Genomic DNA, 22,985 nt, shown 5'->3' with positions numbered 1-22,985 from the left:
AGAAAAAAACTATCTTCGCCAGAATTTAAAAAAAAAAACAATTTATTCCGTTTAAGTTTTAAATATTTGGTTTCAATCCGTTTGAATCGGTTATAACCGGTAATAGGTTGTAGCATCCACTAAACGTCATCTGGCTACCGATAGCTTTGCTACTATCGATAGTCGCGTCGCAACAGCTGTTCTCCACACACGCGCCCTACCGGCTTATTTGCCATCCCTAACAGCCGAATTGTGCAACACGGAAAATTGTCAAAATTCTCAGTTTCCAAATAATTTTTGGAATTAAGCACACACAAATCCCGGAAATTAAACTAAACGACACTTACCAGTCGTTCACCTATCGAGGTAGCACACTCGGTTTGGATTAATTCGCGCCGCAACGCGATTAATTAAACTGATCCGAAGCGAACATACGAAGGAGTTGAAAACAAATGCAAATTCCACACAGGCTTTTCCGTTGTTTAGAATGAATTGATTTTCCGGGCAACTACTACATAGCGACAGGTCGGAAAACGGAAAAACAAACAAGCCGGCGAGTTGCCCTTGACAGCAGGCAAAGAGCAACAATTCAATTCGCACACAAATCTGTATAGAAACCCAAATCATTTTGGCCTCCCAGTAAATTTCGGTTGGAAAAATGCTGTTCCAAAGGATTTTCACACGTGCGCTTCACTCCACGCGGCAGCTTTATGCCGGCTCTGGCGGATCCGGTGGCCTGGAGAAGAGTGCCCTGGCGGCCCTGAGGAAGAAGACCGGATACACCTTCGCCAATTGCAAGAAGGCGCTGGAGAAGCACAACAATGACGTCGGATTGGTGGGTAGTTGGCTCATAGTTCTATTGTAAGCGGTGCAGCGAGACTTTCATTCCAAAGAGCACATAATAGGGATCTCTAATCTTGAAAAACTGCTGTTTGTCTATATTATTATGTAATATATAGCTGCACCGCATGCAAACTCCTTTGTACTAATCACTTTACCTTGCCAAATTCTCGCTCTTGCAGGCTGAGAAGTGGCTGCACGAGCAGGCCCAGACGCTCGGCTGGTCCAAGGCCACCAAAGTCGCAGATCGAGCCACTGCCCAAGGTCTGATTGGAGTGCTCATCCGCGGTAATCGGGGCGCCATGGTCGAGCTGAATTGCGAGACGGATTTCGTAGCCAGGAACGATACCTTCAAGCGGTTCGTTGACCACGTCGCCCGCATGTGTCTGCACTACACGGACTTGACGGACTTCGATGGAGATCTGTGGAAGGTGAGCGATCCGTTTACCTGGATCAGAACCGGTTATGCATGCATTCCTAAAGAAATGAACTTGCTAATGAACGAATTTGCATATCCTTGCAGCTTGGCTTCGATTCGGACGCCCTCAGAAACTTGCGCACGGAAGAGGGACGCACGCTGGGCGACCACCTGGCCCTGCTGATCGGCGCCATCGGGGAGAATGCCACCATCCGGCGGGCATTGTGCTTTAAGGCTAACAACGACCTGAGGCTGGTGGGCTACGCCCATCCGGCACCCACCAATGTGGGCTCCACGGAAGGCATCACCCAGGTGGGCAAGTACGGAGCAATCGTCGCCTACCGATCCACGCACACCCTGCTGGACTTTGAGTTTCACAAGAGCATTTGCCAGCAAATCGTTGGCATGAAGCCGACGAAGATCGGCGAGTATGACAAGGACAAGCCGGCGGAGAACAAGGACGATGAGACGTGCCTGATTCACCAGGAGTATCTGCTCGATGCGGACAAGACGGTGGGCGAGGTTTTGCAGGAGTACAACTGCGAGATCGTCGACTACCATCGCTTCGAGTGCGGAGAGCAGACGGAGCGCAGCCTGGAGGCGATCATTCGCTCCCAGCACCAGAGCAGCAATTAACTAGCCATTAAGCAGAGTCTAGATCACTAAATTGTTATTAGCACACCCGCTGAAAGATTGTTAAAACCGACATTCTGGACAATGTTCTGGTCAAAATTTGCATGTGAAACAAGTAAAACAACCACTACGATCAGATCTCCACCTCTGTTATTTGAATACTCCATGAGTCATGGCAAAAAATTGGGGTGACCAAGGAGAATGCGCCTGCGCAGAACGGGAAGCACGCTTGAGCGGCTTCCGGTGGCTGAAGCAGTGGAACCCGCGGGAAGAACGGGCGAATGGACAACGCCAGCAGAATGAACTGTTTACAAACGTGTTTTTTTGTTCTGCTGCCGGTAATTACCCACTTGGTCATGCGATAGCCCAAAAGAAAGAGCAAAAAGAAAGGTTTTAAGTGGGGGCAAAGGCAAAACGAGCATCAAAATACCAAGTGAGGGTACCCAGTACTCCTCTTACGCCTCTACCACCGGCTAAATGACTTAACCGAGCCACTTGCTTGGTGCTCAAGTTAAGGAAATAGAATCAGATTTGGCCAGGGAAGAAAATCAAAACAAAAGATTATTTTCCATCCCTAAAAAAGTTAGCAGCACTGAGCTGTCATGAAATATTAGCTACTAAGTAGGCCTGTCACAGAAATCCCTTTCATTATCAACCTTCGATCGTCGTGAGAGTTTCAAACGCCAACATGGACTACCTGGACATTGAATCCTTTCGCTCCAAGTACAGCGATATAACCGTCACGGCGGTGCCATCGCGCCCTAAGCCGAACGAGCAGTCAGCAATGGACACCGACCAGGAGCTGGCAATCAAGTCGCATGTGCCACAAGTGGAGATAACGCGGGTGAATGCAGCTGCTGCTCCTGCTGGCAGTAGCTCCACTGCGAATGCAGCGGTGATGCTGCGCAACAGGCAGCAGACAAACAGCGCCGCAATTGCCTACGCCACCGAGTACAAGGAGGTGATGGCCAAACTGGAGTACACCAAGTACATGCAGGCCCAGCTGCAAATGATGTCCGCGGCAAGCGGAGGAGGAGGCGGTTTTGGCATCGACTGCGATCTGTTTGGCACATCTATGAGTAAGGAAATTGCTCGATTACTAATTGTAACAAGTTCTATTCTTAAGATCCCACACTTTGCAGGTCTCGATGAGAACGCCAACATAGTGGACAAGTACTCCGATCTACTCAATGTCCTGGTGGAAATGCGCACCAATGTGCCGACCACGATGGTGGGTTTGAGGGCACCCAAGGAGCGCATGCAGCGCGACATAGCCCAAGCCAGGCTGAAGGTGCGCCAGTGTCTTCAGCTCCTGCAGCAGGCAGAGGAGGAGAGCGATCACACTGCCTTCCAGGGCGCCCCAGGCCAAGAGTGACGTCATGTACGTACGTACATCTCCAGCATTGTTAACGACACCTCTCCGGGATTGCGAGTGCCACGACAATAAAAGACTAGAATAACAAAAGCCATCGGGGAGTTCTGGGAAGCCTCGCTGTTTATGGGTACGACTATGATGGTGGGGCTATGGTTTTGGAATAGCCAAATACTATGGCCATGTGACGGCGATAGTAGCCGGCATTCTGACACAAGTGAGCAGCGGAGCGCGAAACTTGTCCACATGGATGTTGGGAATGCTAACCAACTGTTGATATCCTGTAATTGGATTATTCAATTATTGAACTCGCATACGAAGCGGGGTACTTACGAATGATTTGATGCACATTAGTACATCACTTTTTTGAATATCTATGTTCCTTCACTACATTGTATGTATGTAGATTTACTATGAAGTATTCTTATTGTTTTGTATTATAAGGTAATGAATGTGTTATACACACAAGTAAGTTAAAATTTTTTTTTTAATTTCAGTTGATTATTGAAATTCCTACCAATTCAAACCTATTATTTAGCGTTTATTATTTTACAGACATGCACTTTCCACATCTTGAATTTGCAACTAATGCCTGGCAACTGTAATTATCCAACTCTTTCTCATTCAGTTGGTGTACAAACACTTGTAATTGTTACCTACATATTTATCATTAAGCCGACCCAATGGTCGAGCATACCCTTTCAAAAGTTGGCCATGGTCAAAGTGGAACTCGAAAGGGTCACATTCACCGACGTCGGCAGAGCAGCATACAAACATAGCAAGTACATATACATGTGTATGTATGTATGTAACTGCGATCGGAGCGCTTCAATTGAAGTTTTTCACGTTCAGTCGCCAGTCGACTTTTCACGGGTTAAGTTACACGTTAATGCCACCGATCAGCGAGCGGATCGCACGACTATATCCTTTTGTTTGACTTCCGCTTGGCGTTAATTCGGGTTAATTTGTTTGGAAAGTGCGCAAAAAAAAGTTGCAGTGCCAAAAAACGCGTTATCACTTGTGTGACGCTCTCTTTTTTCCCACTAACGGTAAACTGTGCGAAGAAGCGCACGAAAGCGAATTGCAAAAAAAGGCGGCCAAACAAAGCGAATGCCAAAAAGGTGACAGCCATAAACACAACAAATAGTCCGCGAAGTGCGAAAAACTTAATTAGATTGTTTGGTTTTGGAGTTGCAACAACAATTACACCTGCCCCATTCGGTCTTTCCGCAAAAAGAAAAGCGAATACTCTAATTTGCATTGCAGCGCAGCCGCAAATTGGACCACAAAATGCCGCCGTTTAATTTCATCAAGCAGGTGAGTGCGAATTAATTAAATAGGTGTTGCCACATTTTATGGCGTGAAATAATTAATTAAGCGATTTGCGGCAAGAAATCTGCGCCGTCGAGATGCATACATATGTATGTATGTATGCAGCTAACGTTGAAATCGATAAAAGAGATAAGTTGGGTAATCGAATCTACATATGTATGTGCGAACTTGAAGTACAGTGGTAACTCAAAGGGCAAACCAGGATAAGAAAGGGAAATTTAAGCAAATTTGATAGCTTTATCGTGCTCAAATGAATTTATCCTTAAATCACTATCATTCGACAACCCATTACGCATAAAATTCGTCATAATTAGTGGTATGATTTTTCTTGAAAGTATAGTTGAGATCACCTAATTTCTTAGCATCAACATGCCACAAATGTTATCATGTCTATCAAGGTAGTGTCTCTGATAAGAGCTCAGCACTCCCGACCTTACATCTTCGAATCAATTAATTGCAGTATCGCTACTGTTCCAAGAATAAAAGTGAGCTGGGACAAACAGATGATTCAGAGCACACGATGTATCTTCACTTTCCGTTCAATCCGAGACGATCGATATTGGATACCAATTTACCATGTCTTCGGAAGACAAGCGGCGCACAAGAGACGTGTCTAAACGTCGGACTCCAAGCAAAGAAAATGTTATACGGGAAATGGTAAACCAATTTCAAATGGATTCGGACCACAACTAATGAAATGCACAACGAAAATGGATTCATCCGTGGCGCCCAGCTGGAGACCCCGAGCTGTGGTGACCCCAAAAGAGATTATGCGTAATTAAGCGGGCTTCTGGCGATGCTTGAAGATAGCTTCCGGTGATCAAATGTCAGAACAGAAACGAGATCTTGGGAGAACTACGCATTAGCACGAAACCGAAGAAGCAGCATCTACATATAAAGCCAAACAACCCATAAAGGTGGGAAGAATTTCTACGCAAGTGTTGGCCCAACCCGTCCGCAGCTTTCTTTATGTTTTTTATGGCTTTTCCCCCACTAATTTTGTTTGGATCTTGCTCTTGGCCGATGGACAGTGGTTCAGTGCTACAGATTATGATTATAGCCCGGCTATCTTTTAAGGGCCTGCCTAATGAATTTCCATGCAAACGCTTTTCCCAGTCGTCGTGTGATAATTAAGACGAATGACCCCTTAGTTAGAAAGTTATTGCAGCACATCTGCTGTGTTTGGGTTTCTGTTTCTTTGTGTGTTTTTTAATAGATTTTCTCAGCGCAGCTGAACCCGAACCGAATCTGGTTATATTTGCATTATTCAGTTTTTAACTGCGGGTTAATTGCATGTTAAGTAACAGTTAAGTAACCGTTAGGCCGGATTTATCTGCTTATGGCTCCCAAATGCTCAGCTTCCAGCGCAATTGTTGTCCAACTTTTCACTTCCTACGATTTCAATGAAGAAATTATTTTTGAACACTTCGTGCTTAATTCACCCACACTTTAACTTCTCGTTTTTTCTTTATTTTTTCTTTATTTATTATTTTTTTTTTTGGCGTGGGAAGCCTACAATACCAAATTGCGGCTTCGAGTGGCAAACTAAAAGGGGGGAAGCAAAAACGACAGATAAAACTGGAAAACAACATTTGCGGTAGCTACTTCGTGAAAAGCGCAGCATATCGAATGCGGCTGAGGAAAATCCAATTCGATTTTCAATCCAAAGATCGAACGCCTTTCAAAACCATTATGATTTGTGGTCTCCAGCTCTGTTCCCGCCTATCGCGGCTAATTAACCATTTATTAATGCTAAATCAAAAGCACTGCCAGCCAAAACACCTGTTATTGTTATTGATATTCGGATTTTGCCATAAAAGGCTACAGGTGGCAAGAAGTCCAATTAAAAGAGCGTTGTTGCAACGATTTTCTTTTTCTGGAAATATAAATCCTTAGGATTGCTAAACTTTAATTAAGTATATCTTTGCTTAAACATCTCGATTTACTTGTCTTTTATGTAGATAATATGCTAATATGTTTCAAAAATATTTTTAAAAATATATATTTTTTTAATCTTGTTAGAAATCTGTAATCATAATCATGTAATCATTTTATAGAGATAAAGAAATTCAAAGTTATGTATGGTTAATACAAGTTATTACTCTTAAGCTTCACTACAAGTATCTATTAAAATACAGAAAATGAATGCTGTAACTTGTATAGATACAACTTTAAATTGTTCAGCTGCAAGCAATCCCGTTATGTGTAAGTTATGTTAAGTTATACCGACAAAATATTTAAGTGTTTTATGTCTTTATCATCTGTCGGTTGGGTATATGTTTAAATGTCATGTAAAAATGGGTTTTCGTCAGTGATATATGGCATACTATTTCAAACCCACCTCTACTTAACAATACATCGATCATGGCTCCAACTGCCAGTGGAGCTTCCCATTGAGAGGAGTCAGTCTGGGACCTGAATCTAGACCAGAATCTGGATCTGGAGCAGCTGGCAATTAATGTGGTGGTCTGCTTTTAGCCCGAAGATCGAGTGGCCACTGACAGGCGGCGTGCTTGCCATTCCTTGGCCATCTTCAGAATTGGCTAATGAAAAGGCTGGAAAAGAGCAAAGATCCATTGGCACAATCACCGCTAGAGGAAAACAATGAGTGAAAAAAATAAGATTCAAAAGCGGTACTTTGCCGGCTGGCCGTTTCCCGTTGGCAGTTGCGGAAAATGAAAATGCCACAAGTCGATGTTGCATTATTGTGGCGCTTTTCAGACGCTTTTCCAGACTTTACGTAAATGTCGCGTGTGGCCACAAAATGGTCTTAATGTGTTTTTCCTCAACAATGAGAGGGGCATACAACAATCAAATGGTTTGCTGACTTTTTTTCGGCTTAAAAGGAAAAGTCAATTGGCCCGGTCGTTTGTCTTGTTGCGGGTTGACGTGTGTAATTATCATAAATCGTAAATTGCATTTTTCATCATCATGCTAAAAGTCGCACATTTTCAGCTGGATACAAAACAAAAATGCTTTGCATTTACAATTTACATTTTCATATACAATTGCTTTCATTTTTTAGTTATGTTTCTCGCCATTTCCCCAGTTCACGCCTCAACCGCAACGGTTGATTGAACTTGTCAGAGTTTTGAGTTGGCCAGAGTTGGGGAAAAACATCATGGAAACATGAAACAGGCTGGCAAAGAGAGTTGTGTTTTTGGTTTTTTGAAAGGCATCGCATTGTCTTGCCAAGATGCGGATACGTGGATACGCAGATACGCAGATACGAAGATACACAGATACACGGTTCTCTGGGCCAGACCCATTAGTGTCTTTCACGCTTTGGAACACACTGGAAAACCATTTCGACTCATTACCGAGTCATACACAAGACATTTTCGACTTAATTGAGTCGAAGCCCGGCTCTGAATTGCCAAACAAATCGCTGCCAAATTGTTCCCCCGAAATAATTTAACCACATTTCTCCAACGCAGTTGGTTCACCCCATCCTCGATGCCCAAAATCACCCTCCAGTCGTGTTAATGATGGCCATTAAATGCCCGTCTGCCAATCTCCAAACATAAATCATAAAAGTGAGTAGGACTCAAGCCAGTCGAGCGCGTCAGCTCGGTTGACAAAAGCCGTAGGAAACCCGAGAGATGCAAATCGATGGAGTGTACAACACCGATGTGGACATAAGCACCTTCCCCGCGAGCTTCACTGTTTGTGCTTGATTGCCTGCGGAGAATGTTGGTGCAGCAGAAAGTGTGGAGTCAACGGGGAACAAGTCGGTTTCTGGATGCAAAACGATGAAGTGGAGTCCATCGGGTAGAAGAATCAATGCTCTATTGATGGGGAACTGAACGTTACTAGGTCTAAATAGGTTTTTGACGCATTTAGTGCATATCTACAGATTGTTTAATACACTTTTTTTAAGTTTCCTTAAAGAACTTTAATGCTATAGTTTAAGCTTTAAAAGATGCCAACAAAAAAAGCCTTTAAATGCATGAATTGGCATTTTCACCTATGAGTTTTCAACACATTTCTGAATTGCCAAAAAAAAATATACCCTTTGATATCAAACTCCTGCAGTTAGCTGATGGAACCAGCGAAACTCCCTCACACAAGCAAATGTTAACCTGCAGAGAGCTAATAGAAGGAATTAGCAAACACCGCGTAAGAATTTGTTTAGACACTGTTGCCAGCACTTCCCCTTAGCCCTTAGCCCAGAGTTTCGTTGGCCCAAGACCAAGAGCATAAGCCAGGCCAAGTTAAAGAAACGGCCAAGAAACCGCAACAAAGTGCGCTGCGCTTTCTGCTTTTCTCAGCCCGTTCGGTTGGAAACTGAAAGGTTGTGGAGAGGAAAACCGACAATCTAACTGATAATTTTCATTCATTTCTGAGTCACACAGTCGCTGCTGGTGCTTCCCACTTGCTCTTTTGGCTCGGAGCCGTTGGTTGGCTCGATATACAGCGACACAGCGCTACTCCAAAGCTGGCCTGGCCATAAACTTGGAGCGCGGCATTTCGAGGCGGCCAGTCTGCAGTTGGCTTTCCGCTGGCAAAGACGCTTCGCAAGAGACTCGGGAAAATCTGCTGGTGAAGAAAAAAAGAACGCGAATCGCGAGTGTCTGGCAAATCGAAAACGAATCGAATTGAATCGAATCCAGGCTAGCATTTGGCTTAACTTTCAGTTTCGCCTCTATTTTGGCTACGTTTTTTGGGATATCAACACGCCCATTCAAAATCTTATGTATCGTGATTTTTTGATCCATCGGTTTGCTCTCAATCCGCGGCTGCGTGTGTGTTTGAAGTGACATTCGCTTTTCAAAAGCGCTGGGAAAACGAAAACTCGCAAGGATTTCACTTTGAGCCGCGCTGCTGCCGGCTTCCAACGGAATTTCCATCGGTTTTGAGGGAAAGAGAGAAAAATCATCAAAACTAGTTCAAGGCAGCTGTGCTGTATCTTTCAGATACAGATACATCCGCGCACATGGAGCTATCGCTGTCAGCAAAAGAAACGGTAACTACAGGCTTTTCATTATGCATATTTCGCGTCTCGAATCTCTCCCATCAGCACTCCTATATTCACCAGCCTCTTGGCCCGATATCGCCCGATACAAGTTTATTTAGCAAGTTTCAGCTGTTAATTACGAGCTGGCCATTATTTGTTTATCAATTACAATCAATTTTAGCGCCTGACGATGGTGTTTGCCCAGGTCTTGTAAGAGATTTGTTGACACCATTATTAGGGGGGAAATTAATAAAGTTTTTCGCAAGGAAATTGACAGTCTTTTATTTGATCAAATCAGCTGGGCAAATCACCTGCTGCAATTGAAAATTAATATATATTTCCTTGTAATCAATCCTTCTTACTCAAGTTAAGAAAAAAGGTTAGATTTCCATTTAAACTTTCAAATTTTCGTACCTTGTGCAGTAAAAGTAAGTGTGGTCCAAATTCTTTAAACGTTTAAAGCCATCGATGGCCAGCAATTAAACTTTTGGCCATCATCCATCAAGTTAATAGCTTTACCGCAAGGAAAGTAAAAATTTAACTCAATAGCTGTCTTTACTTAAGATAAATGGGTATCTGAAATTATTTTTAACATTCTATTCAGAACATTTTGGCGATCAGCTTTCGCTTAGATAAATATTCCTAATTGGCGGCTGTGAAAGTCTCAGCTAAAAAAATGTTATAATTTGCCAAGCACTTGTCAGAGAAAATTGACATTTTTCATACTTTTTGTGAGCATGACAAATGTAGTTTAGCTGTCGGCAGCGAAGATCAATCAATCATGGAGCCAGAGAGCTGGAAAACCTGGTTAACCCAAGCGCCCAGTTAAAGTAATCCGAGTTATTTCACCATTCGCGCAGGCGACAATTAAAATGCTTTTATGTTATGTGGTGTGTGGAGCGCATTTTATGCATTGCTTATTTATGAGCAGGCCCAGTAAAAGGCAGTCATTATTAGCATTGTGATTTCCATGAAATGTCATTTGGTGGGAGTAGCAAACGCTGCCAGGCGAAGCATGAACTCGTCTTTGGTCACTGAGCACGCCACCATGTAATCACAAATGAAACGCGGCACCAGACTCCGAAAGTCAAAACATTAATTAGCCAAAGAGGCAGCCTGCCTGCCTATTGACCCCAAACCGCTAGCCGAGATCACGATCGAAATGAAGATGAAGATGCAGTGCGTCTGTGTCTATTGTATGCGTATATGCAACCACTTTCCACTTTGCTGCGTTCCATAAATAAATAAAAACCTAATGTTCGACAAAAACTGGCTGCACCACCAACGTGATGTGGTTGGATGTGGTTCACAGCCCGCCCCTGTTCACTCTTGGTTTTCACTATCACTTGCGCCGGCTCCAATCGGATGCAGAGCACTTCTGCAGACGGGTTCGGGTTCGGGGTTTCTGGTTTTCATTTTTCTTTTGCTAGTTTTGAGCAATTTCTTTATCCTTGGGCTTGTGTCTCAAGTGTCTCATGACAGCAACAATTGGCGATCGTTTGAAAGGTGTTCAATGTCGTGGCAAGTGCTGTTGAAGCAACCTGATTGTGGCATTGTCACCAACTGGCAGAGAAAACGGGAGCACTGAATGGTAATTGCACATGAAATTTCGTTAAATAAACCTGACTTATTCGATTGGTTTCGAGTTGCGTGGCTTAGAGTATAATCTCAGGAAATTGGAGAAAAGTAGCCAAGAAAAGGAGTGTCTTTTTCAATGTTATTTTTAACTCAATTTTCGGACTAAATTAGTAAATTAAATCATCGTACATCTGTGTTCCCTGCATAACATTTTAAATAACACCATAAAATACCATTAAATAGCATTCAATCGAACGAACTGAAATCTTAAATATTTACTCATTTAAGGAGATCCGTCCCAACACCATTCCGGACCTCAAGGTGGATGCCACATTTCGGAAGGTGGCTAAACATGCGATTACCTTTGCGATTTGGAAGATAGACGAGGATCGGCTGGAGGCAGTACCAAGATCACATTATGGCACCTTCTACGACAGCTGCGCATACATTATCTATGCAGCAAGTTTGTCGGGGCATTATGCCAATCACGAAACCATCGTAAGTAGTTTAATTGGTTTGTGTGTTTCAGCAAGGTTTAAACAAATATTCATATTTACAGACACGCGAACAAAAGCCGAATGTGAGTCTTGAGCGATATATCCACTACTGGCTGGGCAAGAATGTCAGCGAGCAGAATCGATCCAATGTTGTTCATAAAATCCAGGAGCTGGACTCGTATCTGGGAAACATATCCTCTATTTACCGAGAGACACAGAATCTGGAGAGTGCGAGATTCCTTTCGTATTTCAAGAAGGGTTACGAGTGAGTTCAAGTTCTCTGTCCGCTGGGAATAGAAATAATACAGATTCCGTTTCAGTGTTCGATCGGGAGCACTAATAAGCGCGCCCAAGAGGCCACGCCTTTTTCAATTGTACGCCCGCAAATGGTTGCGATCCATTGAGGTGGCCACCATCGATTGGTCGCACTTTAACTCGGATTACGTAATGGTCCTGCAAACGGATACACTTACCTACGTATGGATAGGCCGCTCCAGTTCGGGAATCGAACGACGAAGTGCTCTCGACTGGGTCCAAAAGCACTGCAGCGGATCGCCAATCACTACAGTCGATGATGGATATGAGCAGGCCATGTCCCAGGAGCAGAAGGAGCTGTGGAACACCCTGCTGCCGCTCAAGAAACGCATGGTCTGCCAGGCCAGTCAGTTGGTCAGCGAATACGCCGACTACAACAGCAATAAATTCCGCATCTATAAGTGCAATCAACGGGGAAGGCTGCATCTGGATCAATTGGATGTGGGGATGCCAGCTAAAGATGATCTAAGCGATGCCCATGGAGTCTATTTACTGGACAACTACGGCCAGAGTATTTGGTTGTGGGTAGGAGCCCAGGCACCTCAGGCAGATGCCCTTTCTGCCATGGGAAATGGAAGAGCTTTTGTGAAAAAGAAGAAATATCCGGATAATACGTTGGTGGTGCGAGTCCTCGAGGGTCACGAGCCCGTGGAGTTTAAGCGTCTCTTTGCCAACTGGTTAAATGTTTGGCAGGAGAACACCAGGGGACATAAGCCAGTGTCCACAAAGTTTGGAAAGCTAGATGCCCATTCCCTATGCGAACGCCCTAAAATGGCTGCAGATACACAGCTCGTTGATGATGGCAGGGGTGAAAGAGTAATCTATCGTGTCTTGGGAGATCAGGTGCAAGAGGTGCCCATCTCAAAAACGGTTGTGTTCACCACCAATGCCAGTTTCGTGGTCAAGTACAGCGTGCAGGTAGGCTTATGAGCTTAAGTTCTGTGTACAATCCTTTAATTTACGTTTTATCTTCAGTGCGCCACTGTTGTTCCCGCGGATCTGGCCTCCGTTGGCATTAAAACAATCATCTACCAGTGGAATGGTTCGGAGGCCTCTGCGGATTCCATTTCCCGGGCGGACAAGTTCGCCAAGGCCAGTTTTGATGCGCTCAAGGAGCCTGGAATGTTTGTACAGCTCTATGAGTTCGATGAGCCGCCGCACTTCCTTCAGATCTTCGAGGGAAAACTTATTATCAGGCGAGGTCAGCGTAGCGAGATGCCTTACAACGGCAGCTCGGATGCATTGCTGGATACCTTTCTGCTGAAAGTTTACGGCGATGCTAGCTACAATGCCAAGGCTGTGGAGGAGACGCATCTGTCATCGATCAGCTCCAAAGATTGCTATGTGATCAAAACGAATCATGTTTGGGTGTGGTGCGGGCAAAGTAGCACGGGAGATGCCCGCGAGATGGCCAAAGCAGTGGGAGCTCTGATGGGGGAAAACTCTCTGGTCCTCGAAGGCAAGGAAAGCAAGGAGTTCTGGCAATCGGTGGCCATGTACTTCAACCAAACTCTAGTGATCAACGGAAATGGGAACTCGTGTTCCAGCAGCACCAGCAGCAGCAGTGGCGCCGGCAGCATGTGCAATGGAAGCTCCAATGGTGGTAACATTTCACCCACTCTCAGCAACAATTGTTACCTAAACACCAGTGTTCCGAGTAAACCGAGACCCCCTGTTCAACTATTTCTGGTCTGGTGGCAACAGAGTGCGCTGAGATACGAGGAGATTCTCGGATTCGATCAGCAGGATCTCAGTTCGGATTGCACCTATATTCTGGACACTGGCAGCCTCACCTACGTCTGGCTGGGATCGCAGGCACCAAACCAGGAACGCTACACATCTATTGCCCAAAGTTATGTCCAAAATGCTCCATTCGGACGCAGATCAGCGACAGCGTTGGCCGTGGTCAGGCAGTTTCAGGAGCCGAATGTTTTCAAGGGATTCTTCGAGTCCTGGCAGAATGATTACGGCAAGGTAAACCATAACAAAAGGTCTCCAAGATTTCAAATGTTAACCTACTTATTTTGTATAACTTTAGAACTTCCATTCCTACGAGGAAATGCGCAAGGATCTGGGCAATAAAGTGCCCAGCAATTGTAGCCTCGCAAGCGAAGGATCAGCTCTGATCCTTAACAACAGACAGAAGGACTTTGATGGTCACAAAAAGTATCCGCTAACCGTGCTCATCCAGGAAATGGACATGCTGCCACCAGAAATTAATCCGCTCAAGAGGGAGGTGGGTTCAACTAAGCATAAATGCGAATATCTGTTTCTTTTTTAAACGCTGTTTTCCAACCGCAGGTTCATCTCACACACGATGATTTTGTGTCCGTGTTTAATATGTCCTTTTATGAATTTGACGAGCTGCCGAAATGGAAGAAAATGGAGCTGAAAAAGCAATTCAAGCTTTTTTAGACTTTGAACTTGTTGAAATGCGTGTAACGAGTGCGCACTGTACATATCCTCACTTACTTTACAATGAATACTACGAAGAGTAGCTGTTGAAGCTATTTATGTTAAACATACACATTTTACGTAGATGTAATAAAGCAAAAACATGAAAGATAAATATATTAACTTATATGTAGACCCATCAAGTGGTTTCGACCTCCTCGGAGTCTGGCTCATCCCCACTACCGGAACCTGGTAACAAAAATAGGTAAACCATAGAAATTTATATGGAGTGACTACGAAACTTACTAGGAAACAAGAGCCCGAAAATAAACTCAAAAATTCCACCGAGCAGATCCCAAAACATTTTCGATCCGGTGCTGTCAGCGTTTTGTAACGAAGTACAATGGCATTACCGCTCGAGATCGGTTTTGACCCAGACCCCTTTAATGAGCCGTGACCAAAAACGCTCAACCAATTCGGACTTAATTCGAATCAGAAATGATTGCATGATCTGGGTCAGAAATACGGCAAATATGCGAGTGTGCACATGTGTATTGAAAAGCTTTTAAAGGTAAATGCTCATATCAAATTTATTTGCTCACGATCGCTGGTCTATTTCAATTGTAATTGTCGTAATAATCGCCAAAGTACTCCTCATCAGCTTAACAAACAAACAAATAATAATATGATTAAAAAGCCCTGCCTTTGACAGCATTACAAATTCATTACTTATGTCCGAGAAGAAGAGGTCGTTGAGGAAGCTCAAAAATATTTCCGGCAGCTCACAGCAGTCCATGTTGTTGGTTGTATACTTTGGTAGTTTCACAATTTTCGTTTTGTATTTATAGCTTTATTTCGAAGGTAATTGTACTTTGTATGGTTTATTTGGATTAATCCATTTGATTACTTCTATTAGGTTCGCGGATTATAATAATAATCTAGGTGCTCGACTCATCGTAGTCATCATCTGATGAGGAGGTATCACCTGCAATAATAGATTTTGAAGTGAGTTCCCTTTATTTATATCGATAAATTGGCTATAATGTCCGCTTTTTTTTACTACTTATCCAGCTCCACTTCTCCCATGTCCTCCCACTTACTGCCAAACAGCATATCCCCAATGATTTCGAATATCATTCCAATTATCTCACAATCCTCCATGACTTTGCTCCTGCTGCTCTTGCAACTTAAACTAAAAGCATCAGTCTTAACAGCCTGTTTTATATACGTTTCAGCTGCTGGGTATATAGTACTAATTGAATTTATCTTATGAACTTGGTACATTTCATGGCTAATCGTACATAATTTAATAAATAACCAAGCGATTAGATTTAAATATAAAACCGTATGGCCGTGTGACATTCAAAATGTCCAAAGCTTAAAACATAGTTTTATTAAACATTTCGTAGGTACTTAAAAAAGAGAAGGCATATATAAAACAATTTAATACACATCATAGCCATACATGGGTGCCTCCATGTATGCCTTCTGCTGGTCTGTGGAATTGCGCCGGATTCTCCGGCCAATGGGCTCCAAGTCGGCATAGCATTTGGGGAAGACCCGTTCCACAGCAGCGACGGCATCTGCTTTGCTGACATTGCGAACAGCGAGCACGGAAGCCAGGGCTTTGGACTTGACGCAGTTCTAAAAAATAGTCAAGTTAGATTCAGTTTCCTAAGCATTTTGTGATTATAAATTTATAAGAAAGCCACCTGATGCGCTTCCTTGACATTGAAAGGCGAGGCATCTCCTTGGAACATGGCGCTCAAAAAGGAGCAATGCGCCAGGTTTGCCGCCCTGATCTCCGTGCAGGCCAGATGGTCCACGTTGCGGAAGTCCATGTCGTTATTGCAGTAGTCGAACATGTGAATCATCTCGTGCGTGAGCACTCCATGGACCATGCTCTTGTTCTTGGCCATATTCTGGCAGACCACGATCTGGTTGAGCTTGGGATCGTAACCGCCGGTGACCGTGGGGTCGCACACCTCGCAGGAGATGTGTCGGCGCAGATCGATGGGACAACCGGAACTTTTCAGGGCTCCCATCATCAGTTTGACCAGCGGACCATTTTTGACACACCAGTACACATTCTCCTCGCACTTGAAGCGATCAATGTTCTCTTGCCCCTCCAATCCGAACAAGACTCGTGTCCATTTGGGCTTGAAGGTTTCGCCCCTTCGCTCCGGATAAAGGTCATAGCCCCAATCCTTTTGTGCAGTGGTGGTTTCTTCGGCGGGTTCCTTACTGGCTGACGCCTTTTCAGTCTTTGGTTTTGGTTTTTCCTGCGCTGCGCCGGTGATGGCTTCTATTGCCTCGGGCGCAGTTGCCTCTTTGGCCCACACTTTAGTCAGGAATTCCATTGTTTTATGGGCTATTTGATCCTCCACTTTTGTTAAATAACAAACCGGCAGCTGATTTGGCAGCGTTGCCACACTGCTGAAAAGACAGTAGCTTAGCCTAAGACATTAGAAATATTCTATCTTCAGATCAACAGTGGTGCTAAAAACCCGCTCGAAAGAAATTCTGCATCATACCATAATACATGAAAATTAAAAGGAATTTAGTTAAATTAAAATAAATAAACCAATTCACACCTGTGACGATCCCACAAACGAAATCCCTTCGGCCATTTCAAATCCCGCCACTGCCCGTTGGTATCGATAGTTGTCTCTGTTGCCATCGATAGTGCTGCACCGGCATTTTACGATTCGTAAAAAACCATAGCAAATTCCACGTAAGATTTACAGCACTCGGGAGGCAACTCAAATTAGGAAAGTAATTGGGAGTAGTACTGAGCCATAGCCAAAATGCAAAGCTTGCAACTCAGGCAAATGGTGCTAATGCCGCTCCTGCTGGCCCTGGTGGCCCCGAACGCAGGCGCCGCCAGCGAAGTTCCACGTCCGCTGGGTGTTCCGCTGGCCAAGGCTTCACTGTACCAACCACGGGCGGGCGAAAACAGTTGGACCTGCTTGGATGGCAGCCGCACCATACCCTTCTCCCACATCAACGACGATTACTGCGACTGTGCGGATGGTAGCGATGAACCGGGCACTGCTGCCTGTCCGCAGGGCCAGTTCCATTGTGTGAACAAGGGCCACCAGCCGGTGAATATACCCAGTTCGCAGGTGCAGGACGGCATCTGTGACTGCTGCGATGGCAGCGACGAGTCGGAGACGGTCGGTTGCCCGAATACCTGCTTGGAGCTCGGAGCAGCGGCGGCTGTCCAAAGGCGGAATGCAGCCGAGCTGCACAAGCGTGGAGCTGAGCGGCGACAGGAGATGATTTCCCGTGGCAAGCAGATGAAGGCCGAGCGAGAGGCGCGTCGCCTTGAGCTAGATCAACGACGCAAGGAACAGGAACTGCTGCGCGCCGAAAAGGAGCAGCTCAAGCAAAACGCTGAGGCTCTGGAGGCAGAAGCTATTGAAATCTTTAAGGAGCAACAGCGCGAGGTGGATGCTGACACCGCTCAGGCGGAACTGGAGCCGCAACAGATGCGCCAAGAGGCCTCGCTCACCTTCGTGCGCTACGACACCAACAAAGATGGCTTCGTCGAAGTTACCGAACTGATGGTCGACATGAATCTGGACAGAGATCGCAACGGCGTGGTAACTGTGGAGGAGGCCAAGTACTTCCTGGACGAGCGCGAACGAGTGGATCTGGATGCTTTCGTAACGCTGGCCTGGCCACGTATTAAGTCTCTGCAAATGCTGGCCGAGGGTTTGTTCCAGCCGCCGCAGCCGGAGGAAGTTACCCAGCAGGCAGAGGTCACCACCGAGGCGATCCAGCCCACTCCACCAAAGCTAAGCGAAGGTAATGATAATAAGAATACTATTTCCAACTCTTTGAGTTATAATTTCTTTTTTAACTATTCCAGAACAAGCTGAACTCGCCGGCGATGATGATATTGAAGCCGACGAAGAGGGTGAGGAGGATCAGTACGACGATGAGGAGCCCGATGTGGGAGTTGGAGAAGCCTCTCCGGATGTGGAAGATGCCACGCCACCTAACTACGATCCGGAGACGCAGCGTTTGATCCAGCAGGCCAATGAGGCGCGAAATGCTCTCGAGGAGGTGGAGCGCAGCCTGCGCGAGATCCAGCAGGAGGTTAACGAGATAGACGAACAGAACAACAAGGGCTACGGCCTGACCGAGGAGTGGGCGGTGCACGATGGCCAGTGCTACAATTTTGAGGATCGGGAGTATGTGTACACCCTCTGTCCCTTCGATCGGGCTTCGCAGAAGTCGAGGAGCGGTGGGCCTGAAACCACGCTGGGTCGCTGGGACAAATGGAGTGGAGAGCCCAAGCAATATTCCCAGCAAAAGTACACCAATGGAGCTGCCTGCTGGAATGGTCCAAACCGTTCGGCCATCATCAACATTAGTTGTGCCCTGGAACCCAAAGTCACTGCCGTCAGCGAGCCCAACCGCTGTGAATACTACTTTGAATTCGAAACTCCCGCCGCCTGCGACAGCGAAGCTTACCAGTCCGAGTCGGAGAATCTGCACGACGAACTCTGAAAAGGAGGATGAGGATGAGCCGCAGAGAAATGTGAATGCTTGGCATGTGTAGACCAGAGATTTGGGGATTGTATTTTAGTTTTAAAGGAGAATATCAATTTTGTCGAGATCATTCCCAAACTGCAGCAGGAAAACCATCAAGAATTGTAGCTAATTAACTCAGTATATGCATTTAAGCAAAAAGTACATCAAGTTTCATTCTGAATAAAGTGTAAACTCCTAGTATTTTTAAAACAGATAACATCACTGAATGAAAATGTTGGTTTAAATTCGGTTTCCTTGAGCTCAAACATATAAATATTTTACTTTCGTGATACTTGAGCACAGACGATTTCAAGGTGTAGTGAAAAGTATATTATAATTGAGAAACTATACGATGGAATTTAATTGAATGTACACATTTAGGCAATACGAATATTTCATTTTAAATAAAGTGTCTGAAATTTGCATAATTGCTATTGTTACCAAAACGGAGGACTCGGAATTTTGTTCATCTTTGAGATCACCCTTCGCAGGATATGAAATGAATTCCCGGAATTGTTTGAGATTTGAAAAAACTCATTCGGTTCTCAGTAAAGTATGTATAAACATTTAGTAAATATTAAAAATATGCATATTACAGTGTAGACTAACTTTAGGCCTCGGTGACAGCCTGTTTAATGTCCTCCAAATAGCCATCGACCTGGTGCTCCAGTGCGAGAATGTGTCCCGTGTTACAGTTCTCCGCGCCCACAAAGGTCAGGATGAGCGGCAGCTTGTTCATCTGGACCACCTGGTAATTGGAGTACATGGAGATGATGGTCTTGTTCCTGCCCAATCCCAGTTTGCTGGCCTGATCGCAGGCGGTGGTGAATGTGGGTATGAACGAGGGCATCAGGGCGAAGTCCACGTTCTTCTCCTGGCTAACCCGCAGGAGGGGCACTCCGTCGCGATCCGTAATCTGAATAACGTACAGCCCGCTGACCCTTTTGTGAAAATCGCGGAGTGGGGGAAAAATGATAAGTTAATCGTATCGGGAAGAGCCTTTCCAGTGGGATATTCACTTTTGCAGCAGGCCGTCTAAATACTTCTTGATGTCGTCCGACATGGAAAATGTGTTAAAGCGGAAGACTAGAGAACTTATGGCAATAATAATAAGTTTTTCTCCGCATCCAATTATTTACACAAAACAAAGTGAGCAACAGCTGACCCAAGTTATCGATAAGTTCATGTTCCAGGGGCGTAGTCGAAAACCTATATTAAATATTTGCAACAATAGTTTTAATTAAAAGAATGTGGTGAGTTTTTAAAATGTTTATTTAAACATAATATTATTAAGCTATCAATTCCTTACATATTTTTGTAAGAAATCCCTTCAACAAATTTTAAGCCCGTCCAATTGGAAATTTATCGATTACAGGCCGTTTCTGGTTGCGTGGAAAAACAGTTTGTTTGCAATACATAAAATTGTAATAGCAGCTATTAATTCGTATTACCATAGATAAAACCACCCTGTATCATGGTGACTGGCGACCCGGTAGCAACAAAGTCCCCAAACGCAGCGGCTTCGGATGATAACGACTACACCGCATCCATGTCGCACCTGACCATTGGCCAGCAAATCCAGGAGCTGTCCAAGCAACTGCAGAACACCAAGGAGGAGCTGCATCAACAGGTGCGCGACAAGCACGGAGCTCTACTGCAGCAGGCCACCCACGCTGGGCGCTTCGATGCGGCTTTAAACGCGCTAGCCGAGGATGTGCAGCGGGTCAGGGAAACGGGACACCGGCTGAAGAACCAGGTGGACACGCAGTACCAGCAGGTGGAGAACCAAACGCAAGTGCTAGGGCGTTTGCACGATGTCAGTCACCTACTCCGCTCGGCTGGAACATTACTGAGCCTCACGGCCAAACTAAAAGCGACCAAGGATGTCCTACGCCTGGCCGAAATCCACTTTGAGTTGGGCCAACTCATCGAAGACAAGGAGCTAAAGGACATTGATTTTATCCAGCAGGAGCGAGCTTATGTGATCAGCTCGGCTCAGAAGATAAGGAACCTCACGCAGATGCAGTTGGTCACTGGGCTCCAGGAGCGCAATGAAAACCAAGTGGTTAATGCCTTGAAGGTGGATATACCAAATATTTTTCTAGCATATACCTCACAGTTCTTATTCCTTAGATCTTTATGAATTTCAATACTCTGGAAAAATCCCTGGATAACCTATTGGCCACCTTTATTGCCGACATGGAGCAATCGCTGAAGGAGTGCTTTGCTGGCAACGATATATCTGTGCTGAACAAGTCCCCGACGCACAATGTGAGCAAACCAGGTCCCTCGAGAGGACCGGGAAAAACTCCCCAGTTGACAACCACTCAAAACTTCCGTGCCAAGTTCTGGAAGTCTCTTCACTGGCTGCTCTATGATGAACTCTTTGAGACTTGCACGCAAATCAAGCTGCTCAAAACGGCTCTCGAGCAGATCAACCAGTTTGGCTATACATCAGAATCATCGGATCAGTGCATTCCGCAGCGTTTTTGGCAGCAGGTGCAGCAGCTTCTGCGAAAATCCTTCGACGAATGCCCCCAGCACGTTACGCAGACGCTTCAGGAGGGACTCTCAAAGCTCCTGACCTCCGCTCGTGGCCTGGAGCAGCGTCTGCATGGCGAGTTTCAGTTTGACAACGAGCTATTTGCTCCCCTCGAAGTGGGTTACGTTAGCAAGTGTGCTGCCAACTTTAAGGCCTGTCTAGCGGGAGTCGATTTACCCGGCAACGAAACGGTGGACAACTTTATTCGTGTGGCATCAACGGAGCTCAGTGCTGCTTTGATCGATTCCCGTCTCACGAATGCCATAGCAAATGTTTTTGCGGCCTGCGGAAAAGAATTGTGCACAAAACTAGAGGCACAAATCAAGCTGGGAGCTGATTCCAAGCAGGTCGTGGATCTGCCCAATCTGCAGCAGCAGCAAAACACTCAGCTGGCGAATGTTCTGTTCTACTATAAGGATTCAGTGCGTCGCATGCTCAGTGATCTTCATGTGCAATTTGAAAAGACACCGGGAACAGCTAGGGAAATTATATCCCGATCCTTGGAACAGGCTGATTTACTGATCGGCACCATTCTACAGCAGATAATGGAGTCGATCATCACGACCATTAGCATTATTGTATTGAGTATGCACAGGGAGCCGGGATTGAACTCGGAGAGGATGTCTACCACAGGTCCGTCGATGTACATGAAGGAACTGCAGGTGAGTGGGATTTTTAATCAAGTACTGTGCTAGTCATGTATCTCAATCGATCTATTAGGAGTTTGTCAACCGATCCTGGTCGCATCACATTGCCCTGTTCGATGACAAGCAGATGACGAAAAAGTGCGGCCACGAGCTGGCCAAACGATGCATTGAGCTCTTCCTGCACAACGTGTGCATTCTGCGACCTTTGAGCTCCTGCGGAAGGCAGCGTTTGAAGCAAGACTGCCAGCACATGGAACAGGCTTTGAAACCTCTTTGCCCAAATCTCGCCGAGCTGGGGAAGCCGTCGCGTCTGCTAAGAGCCATGTCCCTGCTGATCGTCCAAACGGCCGAGGAGCTGGTGAAGCAGACAATCGGCGAGGATTCTCTAGTGCCCAGTTATATAGTGCTGCTGCTGCTCTTCGGGCACGCTGGAGCAGATCTGCAGTCGCCACACACGACGGCCAACTGGTCCAACGAGCGGCTGATCGAATGGCTGGATGGGCACACGGCTGAACGGGAGAAACTAGAGCTGATCTCGGGAGCACTGCAACGGTATCGGGACAATGCCAGGCGAAAGAACATTCAGCAGTACGACGAAGTTTACCCCATGATGGTAGAGTATTTTGAACAGGCCTTAAAGGCACTTCCATAAATGTCTAATGTATTATGTATCTAGAACTATGTATGTAAGAGCACGAATATGTTTGTAATAAACATCTGAACGTCCTTCACAACAGGCTGTTAAATCATTGTACTCATTTTCTCTAAATGAAGCAAATGAGTTTCTTTGAATAATATATTGTGTGAAATAATGATAGCAGTGAGAATTGTAGGCTAAAGGCTCAAAATTTAAATTATGCGAGGTTTGGTCATATGGTAATTAAATTAGTTTTAATAGGCAGTTTTTCTGACGCAATATGAATATATGGAACTCCAGAG

The 22,985-nt window shown here is 45.2% G+C and overlaps 7 protein-coding genes across 8 annotated transcripts; 5 read left to right on the top strand and 2 right to left on the bottom strand.

The window, feature by feature from the left end:
* The first annotated feature begins 203 nt into the window (after positions 1-203).
* LOC117148901 (elongation factor Ts, mitochondrial) lies at positions 204-2,008 on the top strand. The gene is made up of 3 exons (XM_033316612.1): positions 204-814; positions 1,002-1,250; positions 1,343-2,008. The coding sequence occupies exons 1-3, from the start codon at positions 638-640 to the stop codon at positions 1,871-1,873; spliced, it is 957 nt and encodes a 318-aa protein (XP_033172503.1). The 5' UTR covers positions 204-637; the 3' UTR covers positions 1,874-2,008.
* A 208-nt stretch (positions 2,009-2,216) lies between these two features.
* Positions 2,217-3,499, top strand: LOC117148910. Its single transcript, XM_033316626.1, has 2 exons — positions 2,217-2,949; positions 3,013-3,499. The coding sequence occupies exons 1-2, from the start codon at positions 2,559-2,561 to the stop codon at positions 3,243-3,245; spliced, it is 624 nt and encodes a 207-aa protein (XP_033172517.1). The 5' UTR covers positions 2,217-2,558; the 3' UTR covers positions 3,246-3,499.
* A 591-nt stretch (positions 3,500-4,090) lies between these two features.
* LOC117150958 (villin-like protein quail) lies at positions 4,091-14,490 on the top strand. Of its 2 annotated transcripts, none has more exons than XM_033318138.1 (7): positions 4,091-4,559; positions 11,398-11,607; positions 11,669-11,871; positions 11,927-12,839; positions 12,897-13,895; positions 13,960-14,157; positions 14,223-14,490. In XM_033318138.1, the coding sequence occupies exons 1-7, from the start codon at positions 4,533-4,535 to the stop codon at positions 14,334-14,336; spliced, it is 2,664 nt and encodes an 887-aa protein (XP_033174029.1). In that variant the 5' UTR covers positions 4,091-4,532; the 3' UTR covers positions 14,337-14,490. The 2 variants fall into 2 exon arrangements, with proteins under 2 accessions (XP_033174029.1, XP_033174028.1); XM_033318137.1 differs by lacking the exon at positions 4,091-4,559 and adding an exon at positions 9,051-9,540.
* A 1,150-nt stretch (positions 14,491-15,640) lies between these two features.
* LOC117150961 (mitochondrial inner membrane protease ATP23 homolog) lies at positions 15,641-16,777 on the bottom strand. The gene is made up of 2 exons (XM_033318140.1): positions 16,028-16,777; positions 15,641-15,959 (listed from the first exon to the last, which is right to left on the bottom strand). The coding sequence occupies exons 1-2, from the start codon at positions 16,673-16,675 to the stop codon at positions 15,759-15,761; spliced, it is 849 nt and encodes a 282-aa protein (XP_033174031.1). The 5' UTR covers positions 16,676-16,777; the 3' UTR covers positions 15,641-15,758.
* Positions 16,778-16,907: 130 nt separating this feature from the next.
* On the top strand, positions 16,908-19,071 carry LOC117150960 (glucosidase 2 subunit beta). Its single transcript, XM_033318139.1, has 2 exons — positions 16,908-18,125; positions 18,190-19,071. Exons 1-2 carry the CDS (start codon positions 17,123-17,125, stop codon positions 18,831-18,833), a joined length of 1,647 nt encoding a protein of 548 aa, XP_033174030.1. The 5' UTR covers positions 16,908-17,122; the 3' UTR covers positions 18,834-19,071.
* A 328-nt stretch (positions 19,072-19,399) lies between these two features.
* LOC117150962 (ragulator complex protein LAMTOR3 homolog) lies at positions 19,400-20,032 on the bottom strand. The gene is made up of 2 exons (XM_033318142.1): positions 19,877-20,032; positions 19,400-19,798 (listed from the first exon to the last, which is right to left on the bottom strand). Exons 1-2 carry the CDS (start codon positions 19,918-19,920, stop codon positions 19,468-19,470), a joined length of 375 nt encoding a protein of 124 aa, XP_033174033.1. The 5' UTR covers positions 19,921-20,032; the 3' UTR covers positions 19,400-19,467.
* A 147-nt stretch (positions 20,033-20,179) lies between these two features.
* LOC117150957 (conserved oligomeric Golgi complex subunit 5) lies at positions 20,180-22,795 on the top strand. Its single transcript, XM_033318136.1, has 4 exons — positions 20,180-20,258; positions 20,314-20,937; positions 20,991-22,061; positions 22,120-22,795. The coding sequence occupies exons 2-4, from the start codon at positions 20,332-20,334 to the stop codon at positions 22,696-22,698; spliced, it is 2,256 nt and encodes a 751-aa protein (XP_033174027.1). The 5' UTR covers positions 20,180-20,258; positions 20,314-20,331; the 3' UTR covers positions 22,699-22,795.
* Positions 22,796-22,985: the final 190 nt, after the last annotated feature.

This window comes from Drosophila mauritiana, chromosome 2L (genome assembly GCF_004382145.1).
Source record: "Drosophila mauritiana strain mau12 chromosome 2L, ASM438214v1, whole genome shotgun sequence".
NCBI lineage: Eukaryota > Metazoa > Arthropoda > Insecta > Diptera > Drosophilidae > Drosophila > Drosophila mauritiana.
The sequence above is the reverse complement of the archived record's forward strand: the minus strand, read 5'-3'. Positions and strand labels throughout refer to the sequence as shown.

Excerpts from the sequence above, each read along its gene's own strand:
- LOC117148901 (XM_033316612.1), top strand. The coding sequence starts at position 638 with ATGCTGTTCCAAAGGATTTTCACACGTGCGCTTCACTCCACGCGGCAG. Across the intron at positions 815-1,001 it reads ACAACAATGACGTCGGATTG|GCTGAGAAGTGGCTGCACGA; the intron begins GTGGGTAGTTGG and ends TCGCTCTTGCAG. Across the intron at positions 1,251-1,342 it reads TCGATGGAGATCTGTGGAAG|CTTGGCTTCGATTCGGACGC; the intron begins GTGAGCGATCCG and ends ATATCCTTGCAG.
- LOC117148910 (XM_033316626.1), top strand. The coding sequence starts at position 2,559 with ATGGACTACCTGGACATTGAATCCTTTCGCTCCAAGTACAGCGATATA. Across the intron at positions 2,950-3,012 it reads TCTGTTTGGCACATCTATGA|GTCTCGATGAGAACGCCAAC; the intron begins GTAAGGAAATTG and ends CACACTTTGCAG.
- LOC117150958 (XM_033318137.1), top strand. The coding sequence starts at position 9,511 with ATGGAGCTATCGCTGTCAGCAAAAGAAACG. Across the intron at positions 11,608-11,668 it reads ATGCCAATCACGAAACCATC|ACACGCGAACAAAAGCCGAA; the intron begins GTAAGTAGTTTA and ends TCATATTTACAG. Across the intron at positions 12,840-12,896 it reads TGGTCAAGTACAGCGTGCAG|TGCGCCACTGTTGTTCCCGC; the intron begins GTAGGCTTATGA and ends TTTTATCTTCAG.
- LOC117150961 (XM_033318140.1), bottom strand. The coding sequence starts at position 16,675 with ATGGAATTCCTGACTAAAGTGTGGGCCAAAGAGGCAACTGCGCCCGAG. Across the intron at positions 15,960-16,027 it reads ATGTCAAGGAAGCGCATCAG|AACTGCGTCAAGTCCAAAGC; the intron begins GTGGCTTTCTTA and ends ACTATTTTTTAG.
- LOC117150960 (XM_033318139.1), top strand. The coding sequence starts at position 17,123 with ATGCAAAGCTTGCAACTCAGGCAAATGGTGCTAATGCCGCTCCTGCTG. Across the intron at positions 18,126-18,189 it reads TCCACCAAAGCTAAGCGAAG|AACAAGCTGAACTCGCCGGC; the intron begins GTAATGATAATA and ends TAACTATTCCAG.
- LOC117150962 (XM_033318142.1), bottom strand. The coding sequence starts at position 19,920 with ATGTCGGACGACATCAAGAAGTATTTAGACGGCCTGCTGCAAAA. Across the intron at positions 19,799-19,876 it reads TTAGACGGCCTGCTGCAAAA|GGTCAGCGGGCTGTACGTTA; the intron begins GTGAATATCCCA and ends TTTTCACAAAAG.
- LOC117150957 (XM_033318136.1), top strand. The coding sequence starts at position 20,332 with ATGGTGACTGGCGACCCGGTAGCAACAAAGTCCCCAAACGCAGCGGCT. Across the intron at positions 20,938-20,990 it reads AAGTGGTTAATGCCTTGAAG|ATCTTTATGAATTTCAATAC; the intron begins GTGGATATACCA and ends CTTATTCCTTAG. Across the intron at positions 22,062-22,119 it reads TGTACATGAAGGAACTGCAG|GAGTTTGTCAACCGATCCTG; the intron begins GTGAGTGGGATT and ends TCGATCTATTAG.